The sequence below is a fragment of the Cyanistes caeruleus genome, unplaced genomic scaffold, assembly GCF_971803275.1.
Source record: "Cyanistes caeruleus unplaced genomic scaffold, bCyaCae1.hap1.1 HAP1_SCAFFOLD_78, whole genome shotgun sequence".
Taxonomy (NCBI): Eukaryota; Metazoa; Chordata; class Aves; order Passeriformes; family Paridae; genus Cyanistes; species Cyanistes caeruleus.
Genome location: NW_028255889.1, coordinates 1,181,376 through 1,197,171, shown reverse-complemented (window position 1 = coordinate 1,197,171; position 15,796 = coordinate 1,181,376). Strand labels below are relative to the sequence as shown.

The 15,796-nt window shown below is 53.4% G+C and overlaps 2 protein-coding genes across 2 annotated transcripts in view; one reads left to right on the top strand and one right to left on the bottom strand.

Annotated features, from left to right (window-relative positions):
- The window catches only part of LOC147646801 (uncharacterized), a 442,845-nt gene that overhangs the window by 24,503 nt on the left and 402,546 nt on the right, over positions 1–15,796 (bottom strand). The window contains exon 6 of the mRNA XM_086872948.1: positions 4,264–4,479. Within this exon, the coding sequence (XP_086729074.1) occupies positions 4,264–4,479 (216 nt within the window). The remainder of the gene's footprint in view (positions 1–4,263; positions 4,480–15,796) is intronic.
- LOC147646812 (uncharacterized) lies at positions 9,482–15,675 on the top strand. The gene is made up of 8 exons (XM_086872929.1): positions 9,482–9,704; positions 10,062–10,133; positions 10,222–10,293; positions 10,382–10,447; positions 10,898–11,866; positions 11,954–13,669; positions 14,712–14,877; positions 15,407–15,675. The coding sequence occupies exons 6-8, from the start codon at positions 13,477–13,479 to the stop codon at positions 15,603–15,605; spliced, it is 558 nt and encodes a 185-aa protein (XP_086729055.1). The 5' UTR covers positions 9,482–9,704; positions 10,062–10,133; positions 10,222–10,293; positions 10,382–10,447; positions 10,898–11,866; positions 11,954–13,476; the 3' UTR covers positions 15,606–15,675.

Below are 15,796 nucleotides of genomic sequence, written 5' to 3'. Positions count from 1 at the left end.
CCTGTCTCCTGTAAGTGTGCTGATGCCATTTCAAAGGGGTTGCAAATGAGAAGTTTTAATATTTTTGTAGTTTCCGCATTGGCATTAAAATCCTTGACTAGAAAAATCACATGTCAAAATTTCTAGGATTCTTCCATACCAAAGCTGTCATTTTCACCCTGGATTTTAGAGTGTCTGAACAGTCACACAAGGTTTTAGTATTAGACATTAAAGAAAAAATCTTTGCTGTTTGGCTATATCTTTACATCAGCATGTAGTCCTGATGATTCCTTTAGGCAGGAGCAGCGAACACAAGAATGAGCCAAACAAGCTATTCCTGTGTTCTTATGTCCTGCACAGCAGTAACTGGGAATTCAAGAATGGATTCAGGAGGCAATGGGTGCACAGGGAACCACAAAGACTTGGGGATGCTGAAATGGACCAGCCTGGTGCCTGTGCCCAGGCTGCACCGGGCTGAGTCCAACTGGACGATCTAACAATGGTTGAATGGACACACCATGGGCCACTGGAGACTCCTGCTCCTAATTCTGTGAGCTACAATATTCATTTGTGATTCACCAGATGATTTTTTCATCTTTGCTTGAAATCCAGGAGAAGAAAAGGTCAACATGGAGAAGTGTTCTTCCAGTTCTAGTGACAGTTGTGTCTGCACACCACCTGTGCCCATGGCAGGGTGGTTGGAACTGGATGATGTTTATGATTCTTTGCAACACAAAGTGCTCTGGAATTCTGTGGTTCCCCAAGTGGAGAGCAAAACTGAGCTGTGTAAGTCCCTGCTTTTTTTCAGTGCCTGCTGCTTCTTCCTTTGTTCTAAGCAAGTCCAGGGTTTAGTTTCAGAGCTGACGCCTCTGTCATTAAGATGCCTTCACAGAGGAGAGGGAGGACAGGTGTGGCACAAGGCTTGAACCCCATCAGTGTCTCTCTCTCACGATGGCACCAATGCCGCTGCCTTGGGACACCTGAGTGTGGAAGGCGAGCCCACCCTCAAGCACGGCCATCCAAGTCAGTCACGGGCACAGGCTGCAGCTGAAGCTGCCAAGTGTTGCTGTGAGGCTGCAAGTGAAGAGAAAGCCATTGTGGCCAACTCTGCTGAAGGCTTTTGCCAAACCAAAGGCAGCTGTGCCCACAGCCTCCCCGTTTGGCACCCGGCTGCTGCGGACACCTCACTGTGCAGGTGCCGATGTTCGGGGTGCTGCTGTTCCTGTGCCCACTCTGCTGCTGTTTCTGTGGCTCCAGAGCCTCTTCAGCAGCAGCGACTCTGCAGCCCTGCTCGAGGAGACATCGCCACCCTCCCCATGGTGGCAGCAGCTCTGTGGGCCCCGAGCTCTGTGTCAGGGGGGCCTCGGTCACAGCACCGTGGCCTGGGCAGCCGTGAGGGCCTGGGCTGGTGGCCAGCCCTGCCTCTGCCCACTGCCCCTTCCTGGAGGCACCCAGTGGCCGTGGCCTGGCAGCACCCCCCTGCCTTCCATGTCCCCAGCCAGCCCAGCCTGGGCACCTTAGGCTGTCCCCACCCTCCTGGAGGGGTGGTGTCCCAGCCCTGAGGGCTTCTGCTGCAGGCCTGGGAGACATTTTGTGGAAGCACTGGAGCAGCTGGGTGTCAGGAACAAGGCGGCTGCCCGGGGGCTGCTTATGGCCTCTGACACCCAATTCCTCAGGTCTTCGCACCACCCCAGCCCCTCAGGGGCCTCCTGTCCCCTTGGAGCCTCCAGCCTCCACACATCCCCCTCACGCCTTCCCATGGTTTTGTCCCGTCTGGGCCTCCACAGCCCCTCATCCATTTACAGCCTCCCAGTGCCCTGTTCCCTCAGCGTCTCCCCCAGCCTGGCCCAGCAGCAGCGCTGCAGCCCCACAGGAGCTCCAGAGGAGCTGGATCAAGAGGCACCTGGGAGCCCTCAGCAACCCAGCCAGCACCACACAGGCAGCAGGACACAGATGGCGCTTCCTGGATGGGACAGGGCTTGTGCCTTCAGCAGAACCACCAAAAGCCAAGGGGCTTCTGGCCATTTTCCCTGCACCACGGCATGCCCTGACAGGTTGCTGAGCACAAGCACCCATTTCCGTCTCTTCCCGTATGCCCTGCACACCCTGGGCAACAAAAGAAAGGTCTTAGGACTCTGTGTATTAGAACATATCCTGTATTTACTGTATGTATATTCCCTATGTAAGGAAATACTTTAATAGAGTAAAAGCATGATATTTTAGTAAAAGCCTGTCTGCACAACCCAGCTTTTAATTCAGGTGACAATATTAAAGGCAGTGTCCTTGAAACTCTCCTGGAACAGCGAGAATAAAGAAAAACAATGGCATGGTGTACATGCAAAAGAATGTAAACAATACGTGTTAACCAATAGTAGCTTGTTAAGCCCCGCGAACCCTGTCAGACCCTACAAAAGTGTGCTAAAGATAGAAATAAACAACGTTCACTACACCTCTATGAGGACTCAGTGAATAGTCTGAACAGTTTTCCATTGGCCTATTGGACCAAAATGTTATATATTTCTGTGCAGAGAAGAAACTCTGACTTCCACAAGCTATGGCTGACTTGTTGCTCCTCTACTAATCTCATGCCTTGAGACTGGTATCTTAACGAGCTACTTGAGCAATAAATCATCTCAAAGCATAGTGGTCTCATCCCTCATTTTTCATCTTGACACCAAACGCACACTGGAGATGTCTGGGGCCATTCATCATTTCTCTGCTCTCCAGCACTGAGGCAACGCACTCTGGCTACAGCTCTGAGCTCATGCCCATGGCAACCACTCCTGGCAATGGGGCTCCATGGAGCTGCTCTCAGGAGCCCCGTAAGACTTGGGGAGTGCCCCAAAACCACCTCAGAAACATAAGATACCCCCAAATCTCTGCAGGAACGTGGAATATCCAAAAACTCACTCAGTAATGGGCTCCCCCTTTGTTCATTATCCCCAAACTTTGACTGTCTCATTGCAGACCCCACCCCACCTCCCCAGTCCCAATCCCAACCCATCCCATCCCTGCTTGACATCAAGACCCCCTTTCCCAAGCCCTATTTCCCCCATTTCACACCTCCCAAACTACATCACATCCATCCTGCCCCACCCAATGCCCATCTCACCCCTCCTGATTTGCATCCCACTTGGCCCAATCCCCTTCCAACTCCATTCCACCTGATGCCTTCAGAAGGCTGACCTAGAACAGAGGCTAGACAAAGTTAAGAATAAAGTTTATTAAAGGCCTTAAAGGATACACCTTGGGCAGTACAAGAGCCTGGCCAAAAGTACACCCAAGATGGAGCAAAAATGGTCACAAAAATGGACAACTGATCACAAGGTCTCACATTTTTAGAAGTTGAGGTCCATCACCATACTTGGGTTCATGGTCCAATTACAGCTTCAGATGACGAAGCCCTGTCCTTCTTGTTTTCTCTCTTCAGTCCACCCTGGTTTATGCTTTTGGGCCTGAAACTTGTAACAACTGCCCTTAGTATCAAGCTAGAAAAGGAATTGTTTTGTCTACCTCCTCTGTGAAGAGAGCTCACCAACACTTAATATGAAGTTCAAAACTACAAACCTAGGCAGCGCAGAATATGAAAAATATGAAAGCTAATACTTAAGGCATTACACCCTGAGGACCTGTGGAATCCAGTAATTGTGGGTGGGAATGAATATTTTTTGGGGGGCATTGAGTGGTTTTGAGGTGACAGATCAAACTCTCTCATCTCCTTGAGTGGCAAAAGATGGAGACAAATACACCAAATAACCCCCAAAACCCTCCCATGTACCTCCCTGAATCCCAGATTCCCTTGAAGCACTAGTAAAAAGTGAGGTTTTAGATGCCTTTGATGAATCTGTTGGTTGTTACTCCAATTTTGTAAATTTTAAAGGGATGAAGATGAATCAAAGGAATATTAGAGCCAAAACAAAATCACCACCAACACACTGTCTTCCCAATGCAGATCACGGGAAACGTGGGTCATCAGGGCTCTGCCCAGCGTGGGGCCTCCCATAGGGGATGGAGCTGGAGCAGCACATGAAGCTCTTCCTTCACTCGGGGCACTCACAGGGCTTCCCTTAGTGGTGCCTCTGTTGGTGTCTGGCCCAGCTACAGCTCTTGGAGAAGCTCTTCCCACACTGGGGACACTCATAGGGCCTCTCCCCATTGTGGATGCGCCAGTGCCTGAAGAGGTGGGAGCTTTGCTTGAAGCCCTTCCCGCACTCTGGGCAGCGGAAGGGCCTCTCCTCTGTGTGAATCCGCTGGTGCTAGAGGAGACTGGAGCTGGTCTGAAACCTCTTCCCACACTTGGGACACTCGTAGGGCCTCTCCCCAGTGTGGATCATCTGGTGGATGATCAGTTGGGACCTACACCTGAAGGTTATCCCACATTCCCCACACTCATAGGGCCGTTCCTCTGTGTAGATGCGTATGTGGGTAATGAGGCTGGAGCTCTGGCGGAAGCTCTTCCCACATTCCCCACACTCGTAGGGCCTCTCCCCAGTGTGGATGTGCTGATGGATGACGAGCTGGGAGTTGCAGCTGAAGCCCTTCCCACATTTCCCACACTGGTAGGGCCATTCCCTGGTGTGGATCATTTGGTGGCAGATCAGGCTGTTGCTGTGGCTGAAGCTCTTCCCACACTCCAAGCACTCATAGGGCTTCTCCCCATCCTGAAGCTGCTCATGGACCACCAGCTCAGAGCCCTGGCTTGATCTCTGGTCACCTTCCCAGCACAGGGTGGGTCTTTCCTCCTCAGAGGAAAAGGGGTTTGGAGCCCCTCCTCCTGCGGGATCTCCAGGGCTTTTCCTCCCCATTGGATTCCTGCACTGTGGAGCTGCTCAAAATGGCCTCTTCCACGAGGTTCTGCTGTGGGGATTTGTCCTCTCTGGTCTCCATCCTCAGCTCCTTGTCTGAGGGAGGAAGGACAAGGAGAGGATGGGATTTGCCTCCGTGCCAGAGGGAAGGGGAAGGAGATCCTCCCAGTGCGTCCCCAGCAGGACGGTGTCGGCAGCGGGGTTGTCCTGCAGCCGGGGGCCAGGCTGGGCTGGGAGATGGAGCAGAAGAGAGGGGGAAAGGGGCACTGACTTCCTCCTCACCTACTTGGGTTTCCTGGGGCATCTTCCTCTTTCTCACAGCCTCCTTCTCCATCCAGACAAGGTTTAGGATTGGGAAATCCTGGTATGGGTAAAATAGGGGAAGAGTACATTGACTTTGAATGTCTCTCGGTCCAAGTCCATCTCTAGAAGTCACTGGTCATCTGGGGCCCATAAAAACCTCCCAAACACCAAAATTCAGCCCTGAAATTGCCTCCCAGGAGCTCTCCATCTCTGGTCTCTCGCCTTTGGTGTTCAGGGGTTCCTCCCTGTCTCAGCTGCTGGGGGTTACACTTGCACTCAGGTTCCCCTGTCTGCTCAGTCCCTACCCTTTTCAGGCTACTGGGAGTGCCAGGAATCCAAAAAGTTTCCCCTGTTTCCATCTCCTCATTTAAGGATGATGGGGCTTTTTGGATTCCCATGGCCCCTTCTCCCCTGATGCTCTGCTTTGGAGTGCAGGGGGTCCAAGGATTCCCCCCCGCTCCTCTCCAGGCTGTTGAGGGTCCCGTGAATTTGTGGTTCCTTCTCCTTTCTATGATCTTCCTTTGTCCCTCCTCTTCCATCCCTCCCCCTCCTCCCCCAGGAGCAGTGACACCCTCGGTGCTCCATTCCCAAACCCCTCACAGCCCACGGCAGGAGCGGGGATGGAGCCGGGACAGGTCGGGATGGGCAGCGCGGGGCTCTCCGCTGCTCCCACCCGCTGGGAGATTGGGAAAATTGGGGACAGCAGATCCAACCTGGGGCTGGCTGGGGACCCTGGCTGGGGACTGCCAACCCTTGAGGCTCCTCTGGGAAGATGCAGGAGGGGGGAACACAGAGAGGGCTGGGGGATCCCAGGAGCGGCAGCACTGGCAGGGACTGATTTGTACTGGGATCATCCTGGGATCGTCCTGGCAGTGGCTGAGATTGCACTGGCTGTGTACTGACATCATACTGGGATGATACTGGGAGCAGCTGGGACCATGTCAGGAGAGACTGTGATCACACTGAGGGAGACAGATCTTACTGGGATCATACTGGGATGATACTGGCAGTGAGTAGGAGGCTGCAGGGGACAATTGAGACCAGGTTGGGGGCAAATGTGATATACTGGGAGTGAATGGGATCGTGCTGAGGCTGACTGGGAGAGTTGAGATCAAATGGGATCATGCTGGAAGGAACTGGGAGAAACTGGGAATATGCCCTGCGCTCCCCAGAACCCCAGTATCGCCCCCCATATGTCCCATAAGTGTGCCCCAAACCCTCCAAGATCCCCGAGTGTTCACTCAGCACCCGTTCAGGACCCTCCAAAGCGTCCCTGGATCCCTGAATGCTCCCGACCCAACAGATGCCCCTTCCAGACACGGCTGGGAATTCATCTCCCATCATCCCAGAACACAGTTCCACGCCCAAACCTCCTGCCGTGCCCCGCGCCCAAAAGGGCCCAGTTAGAGCTCCCCAGGTTCCCCCCAAGTGCTCACGAGCCATATACATTCGCCCCGAGGACCTGCAGCCACGGCTCGGACGCAGAAGTGCTCTCCAAGTGCTTCCCCACACCGCCAAACGCGCCTTCCGAGCCACTTCCTGGACTACAGCTCCCATCATGCTCCGCGGCGCCCATGGAACACTATTTCTGCCATGACTCCATCTCCCGTCATGCCCCACGCCCCACCGGAATCCACTGGAGCTGCGCCTATAACTCCCGTGATGCTCCGCGGCACCATTAAACCGTATTATACCGGTGCCTACAACTCCCATCATCCCCCGCGACCCATAGATTCCCTGTTACAGCCCCCCAAGTGCTCGCCCAGACCCCGAAGTATCCCCAGATTCCCCTCCCTGACTTCCAAGCGCCCCCCTGGATGCCCAAGTGCTCCCCCAGACCACGAATTGTCCCACAGAATCCCTAAGTGCCCACCTGGCTCCCCCAAGTGTCCTCCAGACCACCAAGTTCTCTCTAAATTCCGTCTCCAGACCCAAAACTGCCCCAAATGTTCCCCAGAAAAGTTTCCATGGACCCCAAAGTGGTCCCTTTTACCCTGTCTGAGAAAATGATTAAAAAATATGATCAAAGGACTAAAAGTAGGACAAATTAGCATAAAGAGGGAGAAATAGTGATCAATTAATTAATGAAGGGAATCGTGGTACTTTGACCAAGGAATGATAATGTTTTTAGTTGCTAAAAATGTATCAATTCTTTCATATAAATATAAAAATTAGGTTCTAAAAATACAGAACAATATTATTATAAAATAATAAAATTTTATTTTTTTAATTAATTAGATTTTAATGATAAAGAAAAATTCTAAAGAGAAATGTTATCAATGTTTTGGGATGTCTGTCCCAGGTGGGCCATGTCAGACATGCTGAGGCTCGGGGTGAGGAGCAGGTTGTCCAAACAGGGGCAGCCTGCAAGGGATTCATTCTTCTCTGTGGCCAGACAGCCTAAGCAGACATTCAGCATCAGGATTGTAAAGAGCAAATCCTGACCTCCTGATCAGTACACAAAGATGTTTTACAGTTTGAACAGTAGAATGTTGTCACTGTAAGGTGCCTTCTTTGTTAATATAGCTCATATTGTGTCATGTTTTTTAAATACCAATGTTGTTGTACCAGCTTTCTTTGCTAAAATATTGTTATAAATGAAATTAGAATTTTGACAACTAGGTCCCTTGGCTTAATGGCAGTTTAATTAAAAATGAATACAATTTACTAAACTGAATAATAGTGTGGTATAAAAGAATACAGTTTAGTAAAATAATACAGTTTAATAAAAAAATAAAATTTATATATATAATCTACTAGTAATTAAGTGTGATTAAAGCATAAGCAAAACCCACCAGGGTACGGAGGCTTCCCACCCTGCCTCACCTTCAAAACAAAGCACTTCAAGCTGAACTCATATACTGTATGCTTATACATATTCATTAATGTTTCCTGTAAGTTTCCTCCTATTTCCGATTTTTCTGATTATACGTCACTTTTCTTCACGGCACATGCCTCACTTGTTGTTAGGAGGTCTTCAGTCTTCTTTTGGTGGTCTTTTGGTGAAGGCTTCTCTTCTTCCTCATTGTCCTTTGGATAACCTTACAGGTTTGCATGTGCGTACTAAGCCTTGTGTTATGTTAGTCTACTAATTAGCCTTATATTTACTAATCTTTACACCCAATGCCTAAATTTCTTCTAATTTTGGTCCATCTCAAGGCCATTTTGGTCTTGAGACACCATTTATCTTCTAAACTACATCCTGTACCTTAATTTTGACATGTAACATCTGCAAAGGGGTACATCTGCTTCGTAACACTGATTCTTGATTGTTTCTAATAATAACTTTAATAACAGTTACAATTTAGTTAGCACGAACCAATTCCATTTATTACAACTGTAAATACCCCTTATGCACCTTTTTATTGGTTTCCATGCTAACGGCCTTGCTTTCTTCCTTGCTATGGATAAACTTGTATTTTCTCAATTTCTTCTTTTGCGAACTCAATTGTTTGGCTGCAGACCAGTTGCTAAGCCCATCCACATTCAGCTCTTAGTCTTCAGAGGGAAACTTTGAGCACAGTGAGAATCTCCCAGTGTGCAAGAGGGTCCCTGTGTGCCAGCTGCAGCTGGGGCCTCAGCCATCTCCTCTCTCAACAGGTTCCCCTCTGCAGCTTCACAGGAAAGGCCAAACACCTCAGTCAGGGACACCTGCACCACACATTTCACATCTCCATGCCCATACATGATGTCCCTGTCACAGCTGCATTACCAGCTTGCTGCTGTGCAGATGCTGCCACCACCCAAAGCAAGGCCCTGTGTCCCTGAAGGGACCTGCCCTGCTCTGTGGCCTGGACTGAAGGTGGGTCCCTCCTGCCAGGGCAGGGCCTGACACAGCTCTTCTGTTCCAATAAAGAGATGGAGCTGTCACCCCAGTGTCTGGCTGGTACCACCAGCAAAGCCCACACAGCACCAGCCCCGGCTGAGCTCCATGTCCAGGAGTAGGCGGGGCTGACCACGGTGTGGGCAGGCAGGAGCCAGGCAGGGGCTGCTGTGACCAGCAGCGGGGCCCCGAGGGGCTGAGGGAGTCTGTGTTGAGTGTCCCTGGGCTGAGGGCACATTTCCTTCAGTGGCATCACCTGGGCCTGGACCTCCTCCAGTGCCATGCCCAGGAAAAGAGGCAACCATCAAGAGCATCTCATGGGACAGAACATGACCAGCAATGTCAGCAGGCAAAACCAAGGTTTTGTTTAGCAATGACACTTTGATGAAGTCAAAGATTTACAATCAGTCCAGTACAGATTGGAGTACAGATGGGAGAACACTCAGGGGGTACAGCCAAGGCCATGAGGTCACAGCAGTCTCTGGGGTGACAGCAGGCTGAGGTGACAGCAGGCTCTGAGGTCACAGAGGTCCCAGAGCCCCGTGGTTGCACAGCACCACAAGGACCGAGCAGTCAGTCCTTGACCACGACTGTTGTGGCAGCAGCGGCGGCGGCAGCAGCGGTGCTGACATTGGGACAGCGGTGTCAGGACAGTGGTGGCAGCAAGAGCTGCAGGACTGGCAGTGGACAAGGCACCATGGCCTTTGCTCTGCACCTCATCCTCCTGCTCCTCCTGGCAGTGGCCCTGCCTGACAGGGCTGCCCAGGCTGCTCCGTGGCAAGCACAGGGAGCAGGTGAGCCCAGGGCCTGGCTTCCCTTTCCTGAGACAGCACTTCCTTCTCCCTGGGAAGCATTGGGGATGGTTTTCCCCCAGGGCTTAAGGGAGGGCTTCCTCTGTGCGTGGGAGAGAGTCCCCAGAGCCCCTGGGCTGGTCCCGCTGCCCCACCAGGGATGTTGCATGGGGCCTGCAAAGAAGGTGGAGAGTGTCCAGAGCCAGCCCAGAGCTCTCCAGGCCCCCCCGCAGCTTTGGCCATGTCCACTGACATCTGGCTGCCACGGCCTTTCCCAACCCCCTTGCAGTGCCCAGTTCCCTAATGCAGAAGGGCGTCCCAGCACACCATGGAATGGTTCTGATCTGTGCTTCCTTCCAGATGAGGGTGGTAGGAAGGCTCCTCCAGCAGCTTGGCTTCATGAAGATTTTCTGCCTCTGGAGCCCCATGCAGGTATATTCTCACTGTCCCAGCAAGAAATAATCATTGACCACCTGTCACGAACCAGGTGACAGAAGCTTCTGTGGCTGTTGAGTTACAGGTGTGTCTGCATCAAGGACATTTCAAGCTCCTTTTCTGGTTGCTGCACGCAAGCCCAGCTCCCATCACAGGGGTGAGTGGTGTGTCCTTGCTGATCCCACAGGCTTGAGCCCTGGTTCTGTGGGATCCATTCATCTGAAAAGGAAATACTTTCTGTTAAGGTTCTCCTAGAGGGAGGAATAAACCCACAGAAGACAAGATGCTTAGTGAACTGGATAGACGCTATGGTGGGTCCAAGTCCCTCAGCCTTCTCCTGAGACTCAGCAGCCAGGGGCTTTCTCTGCACATCTGGACATGCCGTGCCTGGCACAGTGGGAAGGGATCCATGGCAGCTTCACTGCCCCCTGCTGCTTTCATGTCCTGCAGGGCTGTTTCCCAGCCTGGCCTGGCTACAGCTTCTCCCCAGCCTCTGCAGGAAGGCATTTGGCATCAGCTGACAGAGAGCCCAAACTGCAGCACAGGCCATGCACAGCCAGAGATCCCTTGCAATTTCCCAGTCTTGGGGTAGATGTGGAATGGCAGCTCTTTGGAGGAGGGAGGGCCCTGTCCTGGCTCCGAAGTTTTGATGGCATCCTGAACCTTATTCATGACTTGGACAAGTATTGCCTTTCGAAGATGCCACCTTCCTGTTGGGGAACAGCCCCACCTGATCCAGCTGTGGCTCTTCTTTTCTCCAGAGATGAACCCAAAGGCTGTGCTGAAGGCAGCGTTTCCCGGAGGAAGCAGTGGCTCATGGGCAGCCTCTGCTGCAGGAAGGGAGGCCATGCCAGGCACAGTCCCAGGAGGGAATTGCTGTGCCCCTGGGCCTGAGCCCTGCTGAGGCTTGAGCTGCCATCTCTGTTGCTTGGCTGTGTGAGCACAGTGCAGAGGAATTATCCTGAGCAGGCTCAGGGCACTCGGCTACTGAGCAGTTCTGCTGAGGTCCCTCCATGGGAGACACATCCCAAAACCTGGCAGCGGCTTCAAGGAATGCCCATGGTGGGGAAAGGGCTGAGGGGAGGGTAAAGCTCCAGTGTGCCCTGAGAGGGCCTGGCTCTGTCCCCTTGGGCTGGGGGAGCTGTCCCAGCTGAAGGACGGAGGGCAGGAGAGAGGGCAGGACGGAGGTAGGGATGTCTGTGGCACTGAATGCTGCAGTTTGGCCCAGGGCTTAATGGTTTCCTCTGTGGCAGGGAGAGCCCCTGGGCCCTGGGCTGGTGCCGCTGCCCCACCAGGGATATTGCACAGGGCCTGCAAAGAAGGTGGAGAGTGTCCAGAGCCAGCCCAGAGCTCCCCAGGCCCCTCTGCAGCTTTGGCCATGTCCACTGACATCTGGCTCCCTTGGCCATCCCCCGACCCCCTTGCAGTGCCCAGTTTCCTAATGCAGAAGGGGGTCCCAGCACATCATGGAATGGTTCTGATCTGTGCTCCTTTCTAGACAAGGGTGGTAGGAAGGCTCCTCCAGCAGCTTGGCTGCATGAAGATTTTAAGCCTCTGGAGCCCCATGCAGGTATGTTCTCACTGTCCCAACAAGAAATAATCATTGACAACCTGTCACAAACCAGGTGACAGAAGCTTCTGTGGCTGTTGAGTTACAGGTGTGTCTGCATCAAGGACATTTCAAGCTCCTTTTCTGGTTGCTGCACGCAAGCCCAGCTCCCATCACAGGGGTGAGTGGTGTGTCCCTGCTGATCCCACAGGCTGAGCCCTGGTTCTATGGGATCCATTCATCTGAAATGGAAATACTTTCTGTTAAGGTTCTCCGAGAGGGAGGAACAAACCTACAGAGGATAGTAAGTCGCTGGAGACATCCAAACACATGGATAAGATGTTGAGTGAACTGGAGAGACGCCATAGTGAGTCCATGTCCCTCAGCCTTCTCCTGTGACTCAGCAGCTGGGGGCTTTCTCTGCACATCTGGACATGCTATGGCTGGCACAGCAGAAAGGGATCCATGTCAGCCTCGCTGTCCCACTGCTGCTTTCACGGCCTACAGGGCTGTTTCCCAGCCTGGCCTGGCTGCAGCTTCTCCCCAGTCCCTGCAGGAAGGCATTTGGCATCAGCTGACAGGGAGCCCAAACTGCAGCACAGGCCATGCACAGCCAGAGATCCCTTGCAATTTCCCGGTCTTGGGCTAGATCAGGTGTAGGGGCTGTTTGGAGGAGGGAGGGCCCTGGCCAGCCCCAATAACCTGGCCTTTCTCCTGATCCTTAACCATGACTTTAACAAATATTGCCACTTGAACATGCCACCTCCTCAATGGGGAATGGTTCTATCTGATCAAGCTGTGGCTCTTCCTTCCTCCAGAGATGAACCCAAAGGCTGTGCTGAAGGCAGCGTTTCCCAGAGGAAGCAGTGGCTCATGGGCAGCCTCTGCTGCAGGAAGGGAGGCCATGCCAGGCACAGTCCCAGGAGGTAATTGCTGTGCCTCTGGGCCTGAGCCCTGCTGAGGCTTGAGCTGTAAATCTCTGCTCCTTGGCAGTGCCTGCCTTTCAGGGATTTTGCACAGAGCATGGAAAAGGTGTTGAGAATGTCCAGAGCCAGTCCAGAGCTTTCCTCAGGCCCCTCTGCAGCTTTGGCCATGTCCATTGACATGTGGCTCCCACGGCCTTACGTGACCTCCTTGCAGTGCCCAGTTCCCTAAGGCAGAAGGGGATCCCAGCACACCATGGAATGGTTCTGATCTGTGCTCCCTTCTAGATTGGCATGGTGACATGGAGCATCTGGAAGTGCTGGTAAATGGCGATTTGAAGACCTTGCCAGATGCTGGAGGCAAGTTCTCAATGTCCCTTTCCACACAGAACAATCCGTGTCAAGGTGGCAAAAGCTCACTCATTTGCCATTTCCCTCAAGAGTCTGAAGGTTGACGGATTCTGGAAACCTTACCCTGCTCCCTTCTGGAGCCCTGAGTGATCCCACAGCATTGCTGTCAGTGGGAGGAAGGAGCATTTAGCTGTCAATCTTCTTCCTGTGTGTAATGCCAGTGTCTCCTTCCGTGTGCTCTGTACAGCCACAGAGAAGAGCAGAGAGGGAAGGGCTGGGCTCAGGGCTGTGCCCTGGGGCTCTGCCTTGTGTGGCTCCTTTCTGGCCCCAGGGAACCTGAGATGCTCCTGCTCCAGCTGCCAAGCCCTGGCCCTGCTTGAGGCTCAGTTCAGAGCTGCTGGCAGCTCCAGGGAGTCCTTTCTCCCCTGACTGCCGTGCAAGGGGCTCCTTCCATCCCATTGTGGGCCCACTGCAGGGACGTGGTCCCCCTGTCCTTGCTACTGAGTGGAAGGCAGAGATGAGGAAGTGCCTTGGAGGGCAGCAGTCACCTGGGTGTACTCACTGCCACTCCAGCCTGAAGAAGAATCTTCAGCAGTGTCACGGGAGTTGTTCTGTCCTGACTTTCTTTGCAGATGAACCTGATGATGAAGATGATCCGGACTCCCCATCCATATCAGTTACTGAGCCTGACGATGAGGAAGATTATGAGGGTAGGTCAAGGCCTTTCCCCCTGGGAGAGCCTCCAGCTCAGAGCCCAAGGCTCGGCCACGGTGGCATTGCTGCAGGTGCCAGGACAGAGCCGTGCATGGTTGTGCCCTCACCCTGCGTGATCCTCTCACTGCTCCTGTGGCTCAGTGCTGCCTGTGCAGATCAGCAGACATGACTGAAGCTTCTGTGGCTGTTGAGTTATAGGTGTGTCTGCAGGGAGGACTTTCCCAGCTCCTGAGCTAAATTCTGCCAGCAAGCCCAGCTCCCATCACTGGGGTGTGTGGTGCCTCCCTGCTGATCCCACAGGCTGACCACTGGTTCTGTGGGATCCATTCCTGGGAAATGCAAATACTTTATATAATGGTCCCCTGAGAAAGAAGAACAAACCTATAGGAGATAGTAATGTAGCAATGGGGGAACTCAAACACCTGGACGTAATCCTGAATGATCTGGAGGGACGCCATGGTGGGTCCATGTCCCTCAGCCTCCTCCTGACACTCAGCAGCCGGGGGCTTTCTCTGCACATCAGGACACACCGTGTGCCCGGCACAGCAGGAAGGAATCCATGGCAGCCTTGCTGCCCCACTGCTGCTTTCATGGCCTGCAGGGCTGTTTCCCAGCCTGGCCTGGCTGCAGCTTCTCCCCAGCCTCTGCAGGAAAGCATTTGGCATCAGCTGACAGGGAACCCAAACTGCACCATGGGGCACGCACACCTTGAGATCCCCTGAAAATTTCCAGTCTCAGGCTAGTTCAGGTTTAGGGTCTGTTTGGAAGAGGGGTGGCCCTGGAGCATTTCCAAAACCTTAGGCATTTTCCTGATCCTTATCCATGTCTTTGACAAGTATTGCCTGGAGAAGACCAGCACAGCACAGAGAAATTGTGCCATTCGAGCTCAGGGGGTTGAGCAGTCTTGTGCCAAGGGGTGGCAAGGTGCCTGCAGGCCCCAGCTCTGGGGGAAACAGAGAACGTCCTGGCTGTATCCAGCGTGCTGCCAGCTCAGCAGTGGAGCACAGCACAGGCTCACGCTGCCCATTGCTCCCACAGATGCAGCTGGCACCACAGCACATGCTCAGAAGATCTGGGAGAGCATGAGAAGAGTTTTCTACCAGGGAACAGATGGTTTGATTAAGTTAATGGCCATTGTGGCTGGTGGAGCAGTTTTCCTGATGATGTGCTGTGCCGGAATCTGGTATTGCCAGAAGGGAAAACGGTGAGTGTTTTGCGATCTCGGCCTCAAACAGCTTCTTGAAAGGCTGCTCATAGTCAGGAAACATTCCCAGTGAGACTGCTGTGCACTTGTGGGTAGTCAGTGGTTGCCCAAATAACTGTGCTGAGAGTTATGCTGCTGCCCAGGCCTTTCATTGGCCTCTTAATTGCTGGGCCTTGTCCTGGGGAGCCCGCTGGGGCTGCAGCCAGTGCTGGCTCCCACTGAGGCTGCCTGGCCAAGAGCAGCCCCAGGAGCAGCAGGCAGAGGCAAAGCAAGGTGGGCAGGAGAAAGAGCGGGGATGAGATTGCCCTTGAAAGGCAGAGGTGCTCTGGGGCCCGCTCCTGGCCAGGGACCCTGCCCAGAGCCATCCCCTGCTCGCTGGGGCCTTGAGGGGCAGCTGTCCAGCTGGGCCAAGCTGTGCCAGCAGCTCCAGCCATGCTGGGGAGCCTTGGCCGCTCTGGGCCCTGCTGTTCAGGAGGGTCCCTGAGTGCCAGCGGTAGCTGGGGGCCTCAGCCACCTCCTCTCTCCACAGGAGCACCTCTGCAGCTTCAGAAGAGCAGCCAAAGATTTTAGTCTCTGAGAAGCTGACCTGTTATCCTCGCTCTTCACATCTCTCCCCATCTGCTGTGCTGCGGCTGCATCCCCGTCTTGAGGGCATCCCAAGACGCACACCTCCCAAGCGAGACCCTCTGCCCCTGAGCCCCCTGGCCCTGTTCCCTGGCCAGGACTGAAATTGGGCAGCCCCTGTCCACCAGAGCAGGGGTTGGCCCATGTTTTTTGTTCAAATAAAGAGATGGAGCTCTCACCCCAGTGTCTGGCTGGTACCACCAGCAAAGCCCACACAGCACCAGCCCTGGCTGAGCTCCATGTCCAGGAGCAGCCGGGGGTGCCCACGGTGTGGGCAGGCAGGAGCCAGGCAGGG

What these genes read in the sequence shown, in the direction of transcription:
- LOC147646812 (XM_086872929.1), top strand. Translation starts at nt 13,477, where the DNA reads ATGAGGAAGTGCCTTGGAGGGCAGCAGTCACCTGGGTGTACTCACTGC. An exon ending in CGATGAGGAAGATTATGAGG is followed by an intron (nt 13,670 to 14,711) that starts GTAGGTCAAGGC and finishes TTGCTCCCACAG; the next exon opens with ATGCAGCTGGCACCACAGCA. An exon ending in TATTGCCAGAAGGGAAAACG is followed by an intron (nt 14,878 to 15,406) that starts GTGAGTGTTTTG and finishes CTCTCTCCACAG; the next exon opens with GAGCACCTCTGCAGCTTCAG.